The 21,166-nt window shown below is 42.1% G+C and overlaps 1 protein-coding gene across 1 annotated transcript in view; it reads left to right on the top strand.

The window, feature by feature from the left end:
• LOC110522733 (ATP-binding cassette sub-family C member 8-like) overlaps window positions 1-21,166 on the top strand; it is a 130,762-nt gene that overhangs the window by 49,422 nt on the left and 60,174 nt on the right. Inside the window, exons 9-16 of the mRNA XM_036969077.2 lie at window positions 2,313-2,447; window positions 3,534-3,696; window positions 5,972-6,012; window positions 7,567-7,712; window positions 17,018-17,159; window positions 19,561-19,671; window positions 20,362-20,434; window positions 20,591-20,696. Coding sequence (XP_036824972.2) covers window positions 2,313-2,447; window positions 3,534-3,696; window positions 5,972-6,012; window positions 7,567-7,712; window positions 17,018-17,159; window positions 19,561-19,671; window positions 20,362-20,434; window positions 20,591-20,696 — 917 coding nt within the window. The remainder of the gene's footprint in view (window positions 1-2,312; window positions 2,448-3,533; window positions 3,697-5,971; window positions 6,013-7,566; window positions 7,713-17,017; window positions 17,160-19,560; window positions 19,672-20,361; window positions 20,435-20,590; window positions 20,697-21,166) is intronic.

The following is a 21,166-nucleotide window of genomic DNA, read 5'->3' on the forward strand; positions in this document are numbered from 1 at the left end:
CCGAGATTTGGCGCTCTGGTACAGCTTGCTGTGCGGTAGTAGAGAGAACAGTCTATGACTAGGGTGGCTTGAGACTTTGGCAATTGTAGGGCCTTCCTCTGACACTGCCTGGTATAGAGGTCCTGAATAGAGGTCCTGAATGGCAGGAAGCTTGGCCCCAGGGAGGCCAAGCAGTTGCCATACCAGGCGGTGATGCAACCGGTCAGGATGCTCTCGATGGTGCAGCTGTAGAACTGGCATGGATCTGAGGACCCATGCCAAATATCTCCTGATGGGGTATAGGTATTGTCGTGCACTCTTCACGACTGTTTTGGTGTGTTTGATTGGGTTCAAGTCCGGGCTCTGGCTGGGCCACTCAAGGACATTCAGAGACTTGTCCCGAAGCCACTCCTGTGTTGTCTTGGCTGTGTGCTTAGGGTCGCTGTCCTGTTGGAAGGTGAACCTTCAACCCAGTCTGAGGTCCTGAGTGCTCTGGAGCAGGTTTTCATCAAGAATCTCTCTGTACTTTGCTCCGTTCATCTTTCCGTCTCTCAGTCCCTGCCGCTGAAAAACATCTCCACAGCATGATGCTGCCACCAAACAGATATAGGGAAGGAAATTACACAAGAAATTGAGTCCATGTGAGTCCAATGAGCGATGATGCGCGTGACTGGGAAAGGCAGGTGTGCGTACTGAAATTGGCTTGAGTGCGTAATGTTGGGGAGTCTGGCACCCTTGAGGGCCAGAGGAAGGAAGAGCGGTAGCAGACGTGACACCATAGGGATGGTGCCAGGTTTTGTCCAGACGTGACGCTTGTCATTCAGGGCAAAGAGTTCAATCTTGATTTCATCAGACCAGAGAATCTTGTTTTTCATGGTCTGAGAGTCTTTTAGGTGCCTTGTGTGTAGATTGGTATTGTTTGTAGATTGATGAGGATTTTTATTTATTTAATCCATTTTAGAAAAAGGCTGTAACATAACAAAATGTGGAAAAAGTCAAGGGGTCTGAATACTTTCCAAATGCACTGTAATTCTGTCTTTAAATCCACATCCAGATAATTCCATACCAGACAGTTTCCTCCTCATTCATTCACATCTCCTACCTCTCTGTTATTATTCAACACAGTAATCTCATCTCCTACCTCTCTGTCATTATTCAACACAGTAATCTCATCTCCTAACTCTCTGTCATTATTCAACACAGTAATCTCATCTCCTACCACTCTGTCATTATTCAACACATTAATCTCATCTCCTACAGGGCGATGGTCATTTAATTCCGTTACCTTTGCCTTCTTGGGTACAGGAACAATGGTGGCCATTTAAAGCAGGTGGGGACAGCAGACTGTGATAGGGAGATATTGAATATGTCCATTAACACTCCAGCCAGATGGTCTGCATATGCTCTGAGGACACGGCTAGGGATGTCAACTGGGCTGGCAGCCTTGCGAGGGTTAACACATTTAAATGTCTTACTCACATCAGCCACAGAGAAGGAGAGTCCACAGTCCTTGGTAGTGGGCCACGTCGGTGGCACTGTATTATCCTCAAAGCGGGCAAAGAAAGTGTTCAGTTTGTCTTGAAGCAAGACGTCGGTGTCCGTGACGTGGCTGGTTTTCTTTTTGTCTGTAGACCCTGCTACTACGTCTTGTGTCTGAGCCGTTGAATTGCGGCTCCACTTTCTCTCTATACTGACATTTCGCTTGTTTGATTGCCTTGCGGAGGGAATAACTATACTGTTTGTATTCGGCCATAATCCCAGTCACCTTTCTATAGTTAAATGTGGTGGTTTGCGCTTTCAGTTTTGCACGAATGCTGCCATCTATCCACGGTTTATGGTTAGGGTAGGTTTTAGTAGTCACAATGGGCATAACATCTCCTATGCACTTCCTTATAAACTCACTCACCAAATCAGTGTAAACGTCTATATTATAATCTGAGGCTACCTGGAACATGTCCCAGTCCGCGTGATCAAAACAATCTTGAAGCGTGAATTCCGATTGGTCAGACCAGCGTTGAATAGTTCTTAACACGGCTACATCCTGTTTGAGTTTCTGCCTATAGGAAGGGAGGAGCAAAATGGAGTCGTGGAGGGCGGGGGAGGGCCTTGTATTCATTGTGGAAGTTAGTAATCTCATCTCCTACCACTCTCTGTCATTATTCAACACTGTAGTCTCATCTCCTACCACTCTCTGTCATTATTCAACACTGTAGTCTCATCTCCTACCGCTCTGTCATTATTCAACACCGTAGTCTCATCTCAAATATTTTCCCTGATCTCAACATTTCCAAGGTTTAAAAACCCGGATCAAGTTTGTGTATTGTATTGTCCAGATCATTGTGGGGGTGATTCTACTCTACTACCTCCTGGGAATCAGTGCCTTGATCGGGGCCACAGTCATCGCTGTCCTGGCCCCTGTCCAGTACTTTGTGGCCACCAAGCTGTCCCAAGCACAGAAGAGCACTCTGGTAAGTAATATGCCATTTAGCAGACTTTTTTTTATCCAAAGTGATTTATAGCTAGGCATGCATACGTATTACTTAAAGTTGGTCCCAGGAATCAAACCCACTGCTTTGGAAGGACCATGCTCTACCAACTGTGCTAGCACCCTTCATTAAGCAATTAGCTTTCTTTTTCTTTTTTTTTATCCTCCTGAAATCTGCTCCTGCATTCATGCTCCCCAACTTGAACCCTGAGTGGTCATGCTCCCCAACTTGAACCCTGAGTGGTCATGCTCCCCAACTTGAACCCTGAGTGGTCATGCTCCCCAACTTGAACCCTGAGTGGTCATGCTCCCCAACTTGAACCCTGAGTGGTCATGCTCCCCAACTTGAACCCTGAGTGGTCATGCTCCCCAACTTGAACCCTGAGTGGTCATCCTCCTCAAATGTAACCCTGAGTGGACATCCAAAAAGGAACAGGGAAAAACAAAAACCTGAATCTTCCTCAAATGTCAGAAAAAAACTCATACAAAACTAAACCAAAAAGGTATCCTCATTCAATTACAAATCTTTCAGAACCATACATAGGTCCTGGAACCTGAGAGGATGGAACTGCTTTGGCAGTTAGTCTGGAGTACTCCATGTATGTATTATCCTATAGGAGTATATTATGGTATAGGAGTAGTTCATGATTGTGCGCACTATGGTATAGGAGTAGTTCATGTTTGTGTGTATTCTGTTGAAGGAATACTCCAGTCATTCAGATGTGTGTGTGTATTACCCTATAGGAGTACTACAGTCATTCAGATGTGTGTGTGTATCACCCTATAGGAGTACTCCAGTCATTCAGATGTGTGTGTGTGTGTATCACCCTATAGGAGTACTCCAGTCATTCAGATGTGTGTGTGTGTGTGTGTATCACCCTATAGGAGTACTCCAGTCATTCAGATGTGGGTGTGTGTGTGTGTGTGTATCACCCTATAGGAGTACTCCAGTCATTCAGATGTGTGTGTGTATCACCCTATAGGAGTACTCCAGTCATTCAGATGTTTGTGTGTATCACCCTATAGGAGTACTCCAGTCATTCAGATGTGTGTGTGTATCACCCTATAGGAGTACTCCAGTGAGCGGTTGAAGAAGACCAATGAGTTGCTGCGGGGAATCAAGCTGCTGAAGCTGTATGCCTGGGAACACATCTTCTGTCACAGTGTGGAGGAGACCAGGGGCAAGGAGCTCACCAGTCTGCAGACCTTTGCCCTATATACGTCCATATCTAGTAGGTTACCTTACCTCAAATATACAGAGCTCTACACCATCCATATCTAGTAGGTTACGTTACCTACCTCTACAGGTACATATCTAGTAGGTTACCTTACTTCAAATACACAGAGCTCTACACCATCCATATCTAGTAGGTTACCTTACCTCAAATAGACAGAGCTCTACACCATCCATGTCTAGTAGGTTACCTTACCTCAAATAGACAGAGCTCTACACCATCCATATCTAGTAGGTTACCTTACCTCAAATACACAGAGCTCTACACCATCCATATCTAGTAGGTTACCTTACCTCAAATACACAGAGCTCTACACCATCCATATCTAGTAGGTTACCTTACCTCAAGTACACAGAGCTCTACACCATCCATATCTAGTAGGTTACATTACCTACCTCTACAGGTCCATATCTAGTAGGTTACGTTACCTACCGCTACAGATCCACATCTAGTAGGTTACCTTACCTCAAATACACAGAGCTCTACACCATCCATATCTAGTAGGTTACGTTACCTACCTCTACAGATCCATATCTAGTAGGTTACGTTACCTACCTCTACATGGTTTATAAAATGTTACCCCTCTCTGTGTCAGTCGTGCTAGAGTTTATGAAATGTTACCCCTCTCAACTCTGTGTCAGTCCTGCTAGAGTTTATAAAATGTTACCCCTCTCAACTCTGTGTCAGTCCTGCTAGAGTTTATAAAATGTTACCCCTCTCAACTATGTGTCAGTCCTGCTAGAGTTTATGAAATGTTACCCCTCTCAACTCTGTGTCAGTCCTGCTAGAGTTTATAAAATGTTACCCCTCTCAACTATGTGTCAGTTCTGCTAGAGTTTATAAAATGTATGAACTGTAGTAGATTTTGCAATTCTGCAATCAGATTTGTTTTTGCAGTATTTTTTATTCATTTTACCTTTATTTAACGAGGCAAGTCAGTTAAGAACAAAATCTTATTTTCAATGATGGCCTAGAAACAGAGGGTTAACTGCCTTTTTCAGGGGCAGAACGACAGATGTGTACCTTGTCAGCTCAGGGATTCGATTTTGCAACCTTTCAGTTACTAGTCCAACGCCCTAACCACTAGGCTACCTGCTGCCCCAATTATTATCCAATGGTTTGCAAATTTAACCAATCACCACATAAAACAGTCGTATCACAGCAATATTAATCCATTACACTGTCTGACCACCGCAGTACAAAAGGAGGGCTCACAACGTTATCCAATCTCCACCCTTTTACTTCATGGTTCAATGTGTGTGTAACTCTCTCATTGCTGATGCTCTAGCTTAGTCCTAGACAACAACCGCTGTAAGCCATTCAGTTGAGCTGAGTCCCTGGAGAAAAACACAGCGAGGAAGACACGAGCTGAGATCCTGGAGAAAGACACAGCGAGGAAGACACGAGCTGAGATCCTGGAGAAAGACACAGCGAGGAAGACACGAGCTGAGATCCTGGAGAAAGACAGCGAGGAAGACACGAGCTGAGATCCTGGAGAAAGACACAGCGAGGAAGACACGAGCTGAGATCCTGGAGAAAGACACAGCGAGGAAGACACGAGCTGAGATCCTGGAGAAAGACACAGCGAGGAAGACACGAGCTGAGATCCTGGAGAAAGAAACAGCGAGGAAGATACGAGCTGAGATCCTGGAGAAAGAAACAGCGAGGAAGACACGAGCTGAGATCCTGGAGAAAGACACAGCGAGGAAGACACGAGCTGAGATCCTGGAGAAAGACACAGCGAGGAAGACACGAGCTGAGATCCTAGAGAAAGACACAGCGAGGAAGACACGAGCTGAGGTCCTGGAGAAAGACAGCGAGGAAGACACAAGCTGAGATCCTGGAGAAAGACAGCGAGGAATACACGAGCTGAGATCCTGGAGAAAGACACAGCGAGGAAGACACGAGCTGAGATCCTGGAGAAAGACACAGCGAGGAAGACACGAGCTGAGATCCTGGAGAAAGACACAGCGAGGAAGACACGAGCTGAGGTCCTGGAGAAAGACAGCGAGGAAGACACAAGCTGAGATCCTGGAGAAAGACAGCGAGGAATACACGAGCTGAGATCCTGGAGAAAGACACAGCGAGGAAGACACGAGCTGAGATCCTGGATAAAGACACTGTCTGTAGAGAGAGAGACTGAGAACCTGGAGAAAGACACTGTCTGTAGAGAGAGAGCCTGTGAGAGGGATTTCTGGAACAAACTGTATGTACAGTATCTGAACCATACTGTCACGTATCTAATGTTGCCTATGTGTCTCCTCGTTCTCAGTATTCATGAACGCAGCCATCCCTATCGCAGCTGTCCTGACCGTGAGTATTCATTCCAGTCATAAATGCCTAATCATATCTCATAGATGCCCTTCATAATACTGTCTACAGCCTAACCCAAATATCTGTCCTCCCTCACATTATAATATACTACTGTCTACACTACAGCCTAGCCCAAATATCTGTCCTCCCTCACATTATAATATACTACTGTCTACAGCCTAGCCCAAATATCTGTCCTCCCTCACATTATAATATACTACTGTCTACAGCCTAGCCCAAATATCTGTCCTCCCTCACATTATAATATACTACTGTCTACAGCCTAGCCCAAATATCTGTCCTCCCTCACATTATAATATACTACTGTCTATAGCCTAGCCCAAATATCTGTCCTCCCTCACATTATAATATACCACTGTCTATAGCCAAGGCCAAATATCTGTCCTCCCTCACATTATAATATACTACTGTCTACAGCCTAACCCAAGTTTATGTCCTCCCTCACATTATAATATACTACTGTCTACAGCCTAGCCCAAATATCTGTCCTCCCTCACATTATAATATACTACTGTCTACAGCCTAGCCCAAATATCTGTCCTCCCTCACATTATAATATACCACTGTCTATAGCCTAGCCCAAATATCTGTCCTCCCTCACATTATAATATACTACTGTCTACAGCCTAACCCAAGTTTATGTCCTCCCTCACATTATAATATACTACTGTCTACAGCCTAGCCCAAGTTTATGTCCTCCCTCACTTTATTCACCATAGAACAGCATGTTTTCACCTCAATTCCCCCTCTAAAAATATTTCTCAGTGGATGGGCAATCCCTTTCCCCCAGTAAAGGGCACAGACCAGACCAGACTAGAATGGTATCGCTCATAATCCAATCAGTCTGGCATGTTGCCACTATAAAGGATGGCCAGTGACATTTCCCAGGGACACCGTAGAGGTTTGTGACATGGCAGGCCACTGTAAATCCCAGTTATATTTATGGTGGCTGGAGCCGTCAAGGCAGTTTTTGGTGTGGTGACAAATCCAGTATGGCAGACAGACAGGCAAACAGGCAGACAGACAGGCAAACAGACAGGCATAGAGAACACAAGGAGAAGTCCTTGAATGAGTGAAATGTATTTTGGAAAGAGACAGTGATTGGTTTATCCCTCACCCTTTGGAACACAAATTAAATAGAGATAGAGGGATAGAGAGAGAGGACAAACTGATGTCCTTCTGGATGAGCGATGTGGGTTTTGGAGACAGCGATTTGCTTATCACAGCCCTGAAATTCTCAAGTTAATCACAAACTAAATGAAGGGTAAAAACATTTGCAGAAATCAGTTTTAAGTGCATATCTTTGAGGGATATTTATTATTTCAGGACCAAATCCTGTACTGTAAGATGCAAGCACAGCTCCGACTACAGCACACATCTACCATTGACATCAATGCATGTTTATGTAAAAGTTTGTGTTGCTAACTTGAATTTGATTCCAGATTCAGAATCTCACCCACAATATACTGCATATGCTGGTTATTGGAGTGATTATGACAATTTTTTCTCTCTCCTCTCGTCATCTCCCTCTAGACGTTTGTGGTCCATGTGCACATCTCTGAGGAGGCTGACCTGTCCCCTGCTGTAGCCTTTGCCTCCTTGTCCCTGTTCCACATCCTGGTCACTCCTCTCTTCCTGCTCTCCAGTGTGGTACGGTCCACGGTCAAGGCCCTGGTCAGGTGAGCTGGGTATCATGGACACCAGATGTGGGGTAACTATAGTTTTAACTATGCTTTGTTTAAAGAAACTATTTTTCCAGGGGAAACAAATAGTTACTTTCGAGGTGACTAGAACTATTTGAATACAGATCTCAAAAATGACTACTTTTTTAAATGTCTTTTTTTATTTCACCTTTATTTAACCAGGTAGGCTGGTTGAGAACATCTTTATTTAACCAGGTAGGCTGGTTGAGAACACCTTTATTTAACCAGGTAGGCTGGTTGAGAACACCTTTATTTAACCAGGTAGGCTGGTTGAGAACAAGTTCTCATTTACAACTGCGACCTGGCCAAGATAAAGCAAAGCAAAGCAGTGCGACACAAACAACAGAGTTACACATGGAATAAGCAAGCGTACAATAAATAACACAATAGAAAAAAAGAACGTCTATATACAGTGTGTGCAAATGGCGTGAGGAGGTAGGCAATAAATAGGCCATAGTAGTGAAGTAGTTAACATTTTGCAGATTAACACTGGAGTGATAAATGGGCAGATGATGTGCAAGTAGAAATACTGGTGTGCAAAAGAGCAGAAAAGTAAATAAAAACAGAATGGGGATGAGGTAGGTAGATTGGGTGGGCTATTTACAGATGGACTATGTACAGCTGCAGCGATCGGTTAGCTGCTCAGATAGCTGATGTTTAAAGTTAGTGAGGGAAATATAATATACAGATCCCAAAAGATGACTCCTTTTTTACAGTGAACTTCCAGAAGACGTCTTAAGGTATTAGAAATACATCAAAACACAATAATATTGAAGTAAACACCCTTGCCAACTGACATAAAAATCATTTAAATACAGATCCCAGAAAATGACTACTTTTTAAAGATATTTAAATACAGATCCCAAAAATGGACTACTTTTTTAAACTGTTTAAATACAGATCCCCAGAAATTACTATTTTTTTTATTTTTATATTTAAATACAGATCCCAAAGATCTGAGAAAGCAACTACTTTTTAAAAAACTATTTGAATATAGATCTCAGGAGGTGACTACTTTTGGATTGGCTGCCTTCAACTAATGGCAGGGCTGTATCTGGAACTGCATGTTGCAGATAGAAATAGAATGAATAAAGAACACACAATCCCCTATAGTATTCCAAGCAATCTGACAGCCATATTTGATCTACACAATACATTTCTATCTGAACATTTTGTAAATGTCCATTCTCCTGAATGTCCATTGCCCCATGTGTACATAATCAACTCAAATCAATTACCCAATGATATTTTGTAGAGATAAGTTTAAATAAGTTGTTACCCTCAACTACTGTAGGACTCAACATGCCACTGAAAAGGTTAAAAGCTGCAATTCATTTTATAATATGTGAAAATACTGCAGAGAAGTTCAAAGCCATTTGCAAACATTGCAAACAGCAAGTTGGATGCTTGGCCAAAGCAATGTCGAACCTCTTTGTCCATCTGAGGGGAAGTGTTATGGTTTCAAACACACACTGTACCATCTTTAAAGGGATAGATTACTCAGAATACAAACTAACATTATGATCAACCTACATTGGTTGTAGTTGATTCAAGAAGGCCGTTTTGTGATATTTAGTTTCCCTTTGACAATTAAAATACATATTTTGTTTCTTTTAGCAATTCTCAGTAACACTTAATATTAAACTGTTCTTGTTCCTGTGTAATAAAACTGTAATTAAATAAGGGTTAAGGTAAAATAAATAAATAAATAACTTCCTTACTATGCAATTATAAAGCCATTTCCAAGGCCTTATGTTACAACAATGTTGCTGTGTAATAATCACAAAGTTACTAAACATATATAAGAATTTGATGTCACTGTATTACTTTGTCTCACTCATGATGAACATTTTTGTCATTTTGAAGCTGCAAAAGTCTTCTCTGATGTTGAGGTGATTCCATGTCCCTCACATATTTAATACTTTCAAATATAATTATTTTTCTGAGACCTGTATTTGAACATCAAAGAAAATAGTTGCCTTGTAGTTTAAACTCAAATAAACTACAAAATACAACCATTTTCTGCCCAGGTCTGATGGTCACACACACAGTCGCATGCACACATGCACACACAGCTCTGTTTTTGTGAATTTTCAGAACATTTTGGGGAGTACAAATGTATTCCCATTTAAAAATCCTATTTTCCCTAACCTTAACCCAAACCCTAACCCTAACCTTAAACCTAACCCTTAAGCCTAAAATAGCATTTGTGACCGACCGCTTTGATTCGGTCTTATATAGCAAAATTTGAAATGGGGAGTTTTTACATTGGATAAAAGCAGAGACACTACAAAATGGTATATCATACACTGCATTTGAGGAACAATGGGAAGATAATTCTGATTTGAAAGTTGGTCAACTTGTAACCTCACTTTTGAGACAATGGACTTTGAATGTGTTGGTACCTACTGGAGGGCTCTTCTTTGTCTATACCCATTCAGCATTGTTCACACCCTCTTAAGCTTTAGCCCCACAAATCTCTTTAAAACTTCTTCGGGATAGTAGGCAGCATTTTCACTTTTGGATAAATAGCGTGCCCAAATTCAACTTCCTGCTACTCATCCCCAGAATATAAGATATGCATAGTATTAGTAGATTTGGATAGAAAACACTCTGAAGTTTCTAAAACTGTTTGAATCATGTCTGTGAGTATAACAGAACTTATGTAGCAGGGAATTCCCCGAGGACAAACCATTCAGATTTTGTTTTTGAGGTCACTGTCTATTCAATGGGATTTCATCTGGAAACCAGATTTCTAAGGGACTTATTTGCAGTTCCTACCGCTTCCACTGGATGTCACCAGTCTTTAGAAATTGGTTGAGGTTATTCCTTTGTGTAATGAAGATGTACAGCCATCTTGAACAAGTGTCATGTCATGTGTACTGTTTGATAGTTGCGCAAGACCAGAAAGCATGATTGAGTTTGTTGTCTTCCTGTATTGAACACAGATCATCCCGTCTTCAATTTTATCGATTATTTACGTTTAAAAATACGTAAAGTTGTATTACAAAAGTAGTTTGAATTGTTTTGGCAATGTTTACAGGTAACTTTTGAGATATTTTGTAGTGACGTTGGTCAAGTTGGAACCAGTGTTTTTCTGGATCAAACGTGCCAAATAAATGGACATTTTGGATATATATGGACGGAATTAATCAAACAAAAGGACCATTTGTAATGTTTATGGGACATATTGGAGTGCCAACAAAAGAAGCTCGTCAAAGGTAAGGCATGATTAATATTTTATTTCTGTGTTTTGTGTCGCATCTGCAGAGTTGAAATATGCTACTCTCTCATTGTTTACTGTTGTGCTATCATCAGATAATAGCATCTTATTCTTTTGCCGAAAAGCCTTTTTGAAATCTGACATGTTAGCGGGATTCACAACGAGTGTAGCTTTAATTTGGTATCTTACATGTGTGATTTAATGAGTTTGATTTTTAAAGTATTTTATTTGAATTTGGCGCTCTGCATTTTCCCTGGCTATTGGCCAGGTAGGGCGCTAGCGTCCCGCCTATCCCAGAGAGGTTTTAAGGGTTGATCCGAGTGTCCAAACAGCAGCAGTCAAGCACCCAAGCAACCTGGCTAATGTTGGATGGCTTGCTAGCTACTTCCAGACAGAACATCTCACTGGCAATTTTACTCACCTTAGCAGAGCTGGTTAGGCTGTTTTTATGTTATCAGAGCGATGGTGACTGCAACTGTGCTTCTGGCAACAATTTATGCTTTTTTTGCCAACGTTTACGGACACCGGCCATATTCAACTGGTATTGAGCGTTTGTAAAAATTTGTCAACTATGTCTATCAACAGTTGTCAACATTCTATTGAAATGTTACTTGCATAGTGGGGTATTTTGTTAACCTGTAGTGACACACCATCCTGTGAATGGGACCACTGTCATCATCTGAAACTAATTAGCATAACGCAACGGACATAAATCTTCCTAGAAAATATTCCTATTCATGAAAATCACAAGTGAAATATATTGGAACACAGCTTAGCCTTTTGTTCATCACCCTGTCATCTCAGATTTTCAAAATATGCTTTACAGCCAATGCTAGACAAGCATTTGTGTAAGTTTATCATAGCCTAGCATAGCATTATGCCTTGCTAGCAGCAGACAACCTGGTCACAGAAATCAGAAAAGTAATCAAATTCAATCGTTTACCTTTGATGAACTTCGGATGTTTTCACTCACAAGACTCCCAGGTAGACAGCCAAAGTTAATTTTTTCACAAAATATTATTTTTGTAGGCGAAATAGCTTCGTTTGTTCTTCACGTTTGGCTGAGAAATCACCGAACACCGAAAAATATTCAAAATTAGCTCCATAATATCGACAGAAACATGGCAAACGTTGTTTAGAATCCATCCTCAAGGTGTTTTTCTAATATCTATTTGATAATATATCCGTTGGGACAATTCGTTTTTCACTAGGACCGATTGGAAAAATGGCTACCTCTGTATTTTACGCGAGAATCTCTCTCGGAGCCACCATGTGACCACTTACGCAATGTGGCCGCCTATGGCTATTCTTCAACAGAAATGCGTAAAACTACGTCACAATGCTGTAGACACCTTGGGGAATACGTAGAAAGCGTAAGCTTGTTGATGGTACATTCATAGCTGAATAGGGAGCCATTGGAACGCAGCGCTTTCAAAACCTGGGGCACTTCCGGATTGGATTTTTCTCAGGCTTTTGCCTGCAACATCAGTTCTGTTATACTCACAGGCAATATCTTTACAGTTTTGGAAACGTTAGTGTTTTCTATCCAAAGCTGTCAATATATGCATATTCTAGCATCTTTTCCTGACAAAATATCCCGTTTAAAACGGGAATGTTTTTTTTCAAAAAATGAAAATACTGCCCCCTAACACCATTAAGACATGTGGCTAGCTAGCTAGCTAAACAATTAACCATAATCCCAACTCATGATATTACTACTGTGCATGAATTTTCAGGTAGCTAACCAACCAGGTTCAATGTTAGCTAGCTAACATTAGGCAATAACTAGCAATGCAAATGGCTCTGCGATACAAATAATAAGATCATACACATAACATTAGCTAGCTAGCCAGCTGGCTAACATTAGCTAGCTAACTAACAGCATACTTTAACTTGAAATGAAATGAAAACAACTTTGTCAAAATAAGAAACGTGTAATATCGGAAAATGTAGCTAGCTAGACTATCTTACCCATATACATAATGGATGGATGCTTCTCTCTGTCACGGATGCCATGGTTGCCCTTAGTTTGAAGATCTAATCCGGAGACGGGTGTTTTCTCCATCTCCTTAGCTATCATAGTCTAATTCCACTGATTCCAAAACTCTGTCCTCCAGAAAGTGGAGAGCAACACTTATGCAGCTCCACTATGCAATATATAAGATGCATTTGTCACATATACTCCCTCAACGGCCTCTAGGTCATCAGGCTGCTGATTATCCCGCACACCTGTCACCATTTATTTATTAAAATATTCACTCCCTGTACTTGCTTCCCAAATCTCAGTGCACTCATTACAGCGTTAGACAGGATTACCTAAAAAATACCAACCAGCTAAAATAGACAGAAGCGTGCTCTATGGCAGACCAATACGAACTCATCTCTTGGCATGTCCAGCCCACTCATTATCTCAGCCAATCATGGCTAGCGGGAAGGTTGCTGCCTTTTTCTGTGGCTTAACCAACAACTAGGCTCATAATTGTATTCATATTTACAGATTGCATACATGTTTAATATTCATATTTACAGATTGCATACATGTTTAAGGCACATGAAAAAAATGAATTTTGATTTAAAAAAAAGTTTAAGTTCAAATGTCTCTCTTGTAAAGTAGTGACCCGCGACATACGCCTAGTGTCCTGAAACAAGTCACATTTTAGCAAATTCAGGACATGAAAAAAGTCCTGACTTTTCACATTTTTTCTTGTTGTCAGGACATTGAGGTCACACACACACACACACACAGAGATGAATTGAACTGAGTAGCGGTGTTAATTAAGTTGAGATAAGGTGAATTTACATAAAATCTACCAGAATAATGTTTTTAACTGGGTTGAAACTAAACTGAAGTGAATCAATCTAGAGTGATTGAGTGAATCAATCTAGATTTTTTTTCAGACAGTGCCTCAGTCGTCAGTAAAACACCAGTCCGTTTCCCTCAGTAACATTGACTTCTACACTGGTGATTAGTTTAACTGCTGTCATTTATTGTCTTGTCATAGAGCTACCCTTCACCATGTTTCTTTTCCTCACAGACCATTAGCCATCCCGTCATACAGTTCTAAAGACTGCTTGGAGCATCTTACATTACCCTCTGCACTGAGTATAGGAAGAGTGGGCGTGTTTGGCCATACCAATCACTGTATCGTTGTCACGCCCTGACCGTAGAGATCTTTTTTATTCTCTATGTTTGGTTGGTCAGGGTGTAACTCGGGTGGGAAACTCTATGTTCTGTGTTTCTATGTTTTGGCCGGGTATGGTTCTCAATCAGGGACAGCTGTCTATCATTGTCTCTGATTGGGAATCATACTTAGGCAGCCTTTATCCCTTTTGTATTTTGTGGGATGTTGTCTTTGTTAGTGGCCTGTATAGCCCTAGTAAGCTTCACGTTCGTTTTTGTTATTTCTTGTTTTGTTGGCGACATTTAAAATAAAGACAAATGTACGCTCACCATGCTGCACCTTGGTGCAGTCATTTCCATGACGAAGGCGATCGTGACACTCATCAGTCAAACACACAAGCATTCACCCATCTTGTTATTCCCTCTCAAATATTTGTTGCTTATTTGATCGGACAGAGAGCAAGAAAAGATAGAGGAGAGAGTTGCAGAAATGGCAGTGAGACGGATTCAAATCTATGATGCAGCGGTATATGTGTTCCAGAAGCAGTGGCTGAGACCACTGGACCACCCTGGACCACCCAGCCTGTCAGTCAATCACTGCTTTCATATTGGTTTACCATCATCTATGTACAAGTAAGTGCTTTAGATATGGTATTTTGGCCTTCTGTAAGTAGAAGAGCTGTACATCATGTATACAGAGTATTGTATATCCAAAGAGAGGGGTATCATTACCATGTTACAGTCATCCAGAGTGGAGAGATGTTGTCAGGGGTTTTCTCTGCATCCTGAGAGGACGTCATGATGTCTCGTAACAACCAATGGTGCGGAGCTGATATCTGCACATGGAGCCAGTATGTATATCATATAGCTGTCGTGTAAATGAGGAAGAAGTTGTCAATCTACATCCCATTTATATCCCACTTAAACCACTACTTCCTTACTCAATGACACACAAGTAATTACATCTATAATGTAATGTATTATAGATGACTCCTGTATCATGCTTGATTGTGATTGTTTTAGTTTTTCAAAACTCCATTAGAGTGGTCCACAATGTGTTTTAAAATAATCTGTATGGTGTAGTTGTATCATTGTGGAGTGACACTTAATTAAATGTTTCTAACTAACACAATCCTATCTTTATTCATGGTGACAGCAAGTTGAGTGTGATGCTGTATCTCAGGGGTAATCTAAGTCCATCATTCCATTTAGAGGTCCTTATGATCCCTGTAACAGCCTGGCATTGACACTGCCATTCTGCAGTATAGCTGGAGCATACTGCTGTTCTGCTCTACTGCAGTGGCTTTGGACACACGCACACGATCAGTCCTCACACTTAATTTAGAATTCTGAAGGATAGAATGTTAAAAAAGTATTGCTTAATGGGATCGAAGTCAATAACTCCTGTATCCTGGCATTTGAGTAAAGCTGAAGTGAAGTCTGACCATTCTGACATGACCTGGCTTTGAAACTTTGATAAGTGGTTGCCAGCCCCAGTGAGTGTGGAACATTTGTTTCATTATGGAGTACAGAGAGAGGGAGAGAGAGGAGAAAGAGAATAGTGAATTGAGGGAACAGAGAAAGAGAGGGAGAGAGAGAAGATAAGAGAACAGAGAGAGGGACAGGGTGAGATAGAGGAGGTTGGGAAATAGGGACGACACAGGGAGGAATGAGAGAGGGGGGAGTGAGAGAGAGTGGGTAGTGAGAGAGAGGGGGGGGGGGTGAGAGATAGAGGAGGGAGTGAGAGAGGGGGGGGGGGGGTACAGAGAAGTGAAGCAATGTTCCACTAAATTGATGGGCCAATAAGAGCTCTTCAAATGCGCGATGAGATCCGTGGCTTGCTGAGCAGCCTGGAGTGTAACAGTACTTCTAGTCACAGCTGACTCAACCTGATTTATAGTAGATGTACAGCAAGGCCCATATTGTTTGGGAATATTTTGCTTAGGTGTGTGTTCATGTTTGTACTTAGGATTTCTACTAATCAGGTTCACACATTTATGCTCTAGCTGATTCCAGATGTTCTGAAGCTGGAGCAGGTAGATGACGGTGATAAGATGGCTGATTCTAATGCTTTCATTTGACCTGAAGTTGGAGCAGGTAGATGACGATGATAAGATGGCTGATTCTAATGCTTTCATTTGACCTGAAGTTGGAGCAGGTAGATGACAGTGATAAGATGGCTGATTCTAATGCTTTCATTTGAACTGAAGTTGGAGCAGGTAGATGACAGTGATAAGATGGCTGATTCTAATGCTTTCATTTGACCTGAAGTTGGAGCAGGTAGATGACAGTGATAAGATGGCTGATTCTAATGCTTTCATTTGACCTGAAGTTGGAGCAGGTAGATAGATGACAGTGATAAGATGGCTGATTCTAATGCTTTCATTTGACCTGAAGTTGGAGCAGGTAGATGACGATGATAAGATGGCTGATTCTAATGCTTTCATTTGACCTGAAGTTGGAGCAGGTAGATGACAATGATAAGATGGCTGATTCTAATGCTTTCATTTGAACTGAAGTTGGAGCAGGTAGATGACGATGATAAGATGGCTGATTCTAATGCTTTCATTTGACCTGAAGTTGGAGCAGGTAGATGACGGTGATAAGATGGCTGATTCTAGTTTGGCCCAGAAAAGGCACATATAAAAACAGAATACTTTATAACTGTTCACTTAAACCAATCATCTTTTCACTCCTCCGTCAGTTTTGCCTTCTTCTATCAGATGTACAGTCCAATGAGACTTTCCTGGCACTTTTCCTTTGAAAACCCTCTTGTTGTGTTGTTCCCTATCCCATCTCCAAAACACTAACTTTTCCTTATTGTAACTCACTCTGGAGAACAGCATCTGCTAATACTAGAATGTGGAAATATGAAATGTGTCGTTCGTGTCCCCCTGTAACCCTAACCATGTAACCTTAACCCCTGTTTCCTCATAGTGCCCAGAAGCTGAGTGAGTTCTTCAGTAGTGATGAGATTGGAGATGAGCAAGAGCCAAATGCTACCATGCCCACGGGCCCTAGCAACCACAAAACCATTCCCTCCGGCCCCAGAAACCACAACAACAAGTACCAGGCAGTGGTGAGTACCCAGCTATCACATAATGTTCTGAGAACATTATGTTTCTTAGAGCTTGTTGAGAGCGTAGTTGTCCTATGGTGATTTAGCATACAAACGTCCTAAAACTTTCTGCGAATGGTACAGGATAGTTGCTTGGTTTTGGAACATTTTCTGAACATTTAAGTAACTTTAACAGAATGTTTTGTAAACATGGTTACATTTATATTGAATAAAAAATATAAACACAACATGTAAAGCTTCCCAATGTTTCATGGCCTGAAATAAAAGATTCCAGAAATGTTCCATACGCACAAAAATCTTATTACTCTCAAATGTTGTGCACACATTTGTTTTCATCCCTGTTAGTGAGCATTTCTCTTTTTCAAAGATAATCCATCCACCTGACAGGTATGGCATATCAAGAAGCTGATTAAATAACATGATCATTACAAAGGTGCACCTTGTGCTGGGGACAATAAAAGGCCACTCTACAATGCCAGATGTCTCAAGTTTTGAAGGAGCGTGCAATTGGCATGCAGAGTGCAGGAATGTTCACCAGAGCTGTTGCCAGAGAATTTAATGTTAATTTCTATACCATAAGTCGCTCTCCAAAGTCGTTTTAGAGAATTCGGCAGTACGTCTAACCGGCCTCATAATCGCAGACCATGTGTAACCACGCCTTCCAGGACCTCTTCCTCTGCGGGATCATCTGAGACCAGCCACCCAGATAGCTGATGAAACTGTGTGTTTGCTCAACCAAATCATTTTTGCAAAAACTGTCATTAACAGTCTCAGGAAAGAGATTTAACGATGCTCTTACAAAGGTTCTTACGATGAACTTAGGCTTAAGATGCTTTTGGGAAACTGGGACCTGTTCTCTATCCATGGAATTAGTGAATTGCGCCACCAGGATGGAGCTAGCATGCCATGTTTTCCACATATTTAATTTCATTTAATTTTAGTCTATTCAAACAAACCCAAATTCAAAGGAAACAAACAATCATTAAGATCATGTGTTGTCAATTAGTGGGCGCGTTAAATCTCCGAGCTGTTTGCCAAAACCATCGTTATTAACGTTGCACTTGAAAACGGCCATAATCTAATGCCTGTCTCAGACCACTCGTAGAACAGCTAGGTGCGTCGTTAGATGCTTTTTTTTGCCCTCTCGCATTTCTTTATACACAGAAGATCTCTGCTAAACATAGAATCACATGGTTTATCCGTCTCTCCTTTACCACCGACAACTTCAGAACAAAGTTGACTACAAATGCAAAGTTGTCTTTGCAATTGATACAAACAAGTGACGTAGAAAAAGATGCTTCCTATGAAAGTTGACGGCATTAAAAATATAGAAAGTAGGCAATAGGCCTATTTCAAACATATTAAAATACATTTCATGTTCTATTTTGCTGTAATTTGTCTCAATACATTTCATAATGTGTAGCCTAACATGTGCAATGATGTGCCAAATCAGTGGTTTAGTGCATTTTTATTAGGTAAGCATTAGAATAAGACTCCTCAACATTTGCAGCCGTAGGTGGTGATATCTCTCTAGAAGCTGATCCGCTATCAGTATTGTGAAATATATATATTGTTAAGGTAAGATTTGAATGGAGTAAGTGGATCAGAGAGCACATGCGCCAACAACACACTTAGCGACCATTCTCTCTGCGTGGTGTTTTGGGAAACGCATGTGACATCTTCGGACGTTGTTGGAAAGATGCATCCTGTGAAACCAGGCCACCAGGAAACCTGAGTCAAATGTTCTCAGAACCTCCCTGCAACCTGAAAATAAACGTTCCCAGAACAGGGATCTAACCAGCAAAGCAAACGGTTCTAGGATACGAATAACAACATCATAAACGTACTGTTAGCTAGGGAGCCAGCCAGCTAATGTTAGCTAGCTAGCTAACAGTACACTTTAGATGGAATTGAAACCCCTTTCTGTCAAAATTAGAAACTTGTAATATCTGAAAATGTAGCTAGCTAGACTACCTTACCTGTATACGTCATCATGCATGATGTCATCCGTCTCCCTGTCATGGATGCCATACTACAGTTGCCCTTAGTTTGAAGATGTAATCGGTTCACATACGGTTCACATTTGTTTTGTGTTGTAGTCACGATCAATATCAACATTTACACAGATGCACGCAAGCGTACGCATGCACACATACATGAACACACACACACAGAGAGCTCCCACAAAGAGCTCTTAAACACTCAACCACTCATTCACAGGCAGAATGCACATCAATGTTGTAGTTAATGTCCTCCTTCCACCTCCACCCCAACCTCATTTGCACACACACTCACCACCTCCTCCACAATCCTCCGCCACCATCCACCACCTCTGTGGTTTTCATAGTGGTCCTGTAAAAAGCCTAAGCAATGCCCTGCCCCCTCCCTGCACCTCTCCCAGCCTCTGAAGGTGGTGAACAGGAAGAGACATCCCAGGGACGATTGGAACAACTACAGACATGAGGGAGGCAACCCACCCCCCCAGGAGGGAGACCAAGACCTCTGCATCAGGGTGAGTAGGAGGCAGACCAGGAGAAGGACCACTGGATCAGGGTGAGTGAGAGGTAGACCAGGAGGACCTAGACCTCTGGATCAGGGTGAGTGAGAGGTAGACCAGGAGGACCTAGACCTCTGGATCAGGGTGAGTGAGAGGTAGACCAGGAGGACCTAGACCTCTGGATCAGGGTGAGTGAGAGGTAGATCAGGAGGACCTAGACCTCTGGATCAGGGTGAGTGAGAGGTAGACCAGGAGGACCTAGACCTCTGGATCAGGGTGAGTGAGAGGTAGACCAGGAGGACCTAGACCTCTGGATCAGGGTGAGTGAGAGGTAGACCAGGAGGACCTAGACCTCTGGATCAGGATGAGTGAGAGGTAGACCAGGAGGACCTAGACCTCTGGATCAGGGTGAGTGAGAGGTAGACCAGGAGGACCTAGACCTCTGGATGAGGGTGAGTGAGAGGTAGACCAGGAGGACCTAGACCTCTGGATCAGGGTGAGTGAGAGGTAGCAGAACTAGATAAAAGTTCAAACTATCATTCAGTCTCATCAGTGTGCTGCCAGTGACAATATCCTGTCTGACTGCTTACTGCTGATCCTCTCCTGTCTGACTCCTTACTCAGTCAGATTATGTTTTTGTGAAAGCAGTGGGAATCAGTCTTTGACATTTGCTTTGATCAATGTGTGTGATGTTTCTTTCTCCAGATAACCAGTGGATATTTCACCTGGACAGATGGGACTCCCACCCTGTCTAACGTAAACATCAAGGTTCCCTTTGGTAAGGCTCTGCTGCTGGAGGAAGGTTAAACGCCATGGCATTAATACTCTATTAAAGGAATCACTACTCCCTCCTCCTATCCCCCCATCTCTCTACTCGCTCTCTCCCACCCAATTTCTAATTTCCTGTGTGTCTCTCTCTCGCTCTCTCTCTCAGGTCAGCTGACTATGATAGTGGGCCAGGTGGGTTGCGGGAAGTCGTCCCTGTTGCTGGCAGCTCTGGGAGAAATGCAGAGAGTCTCTGGGACTGTCACCTGGAACATGTAAGACTGGATGAAATTACTACTCACACCGTAGATGTCACAGATAGATGGATGGACAGTAAACTACTAGTAGGATGGACATACTAAATGGTTGACAAGCCTCTTTCTCATCCAAAGTATAAAGAAGGTCTATTAAATTACAGTAGGTTCATGTGGCCTGAGCTCAGATGATGTCAATTTGAAAGGTCATAGGTGAAATGTGTATTGTGACTCCAGAGTTCCAGGTAGCTATCCGCAGAGAGGCAGGTACAGTAGCCGTTCACAGAAAACCAGGTAGCCGTCCACAGAGAGCCAGGTAGCCGTTCACAGAAAACCAGGTAGCCGTCCACAGAGAGCCAGCCGTGCACAGATGACTGACTGTTTAACTCTCTCAGCGATAAAAAATGCTTTTCAATCAAATCCAATTTTATTTGTCACGTGCTTTGTAAACAACAGGTGTAGACTAACAGTGAAATGTTAACTTACGGGCC

Source organism: Oncorhynchus mykiss, chromosome 4 (assembly GCF_057628025.1).
Source record: "Oncorhynchus mykiss isolate SJ-2025 chromosome 4, ASM5762802v1, whole genome shotgun sequence".
Lineage (NCBI taxonomy): Eukaryota > Metazoa > Chordata > Actinopteri > Salmoniformes > Salmonidae > Oncorhynchus > Oncorhynchus mykiss.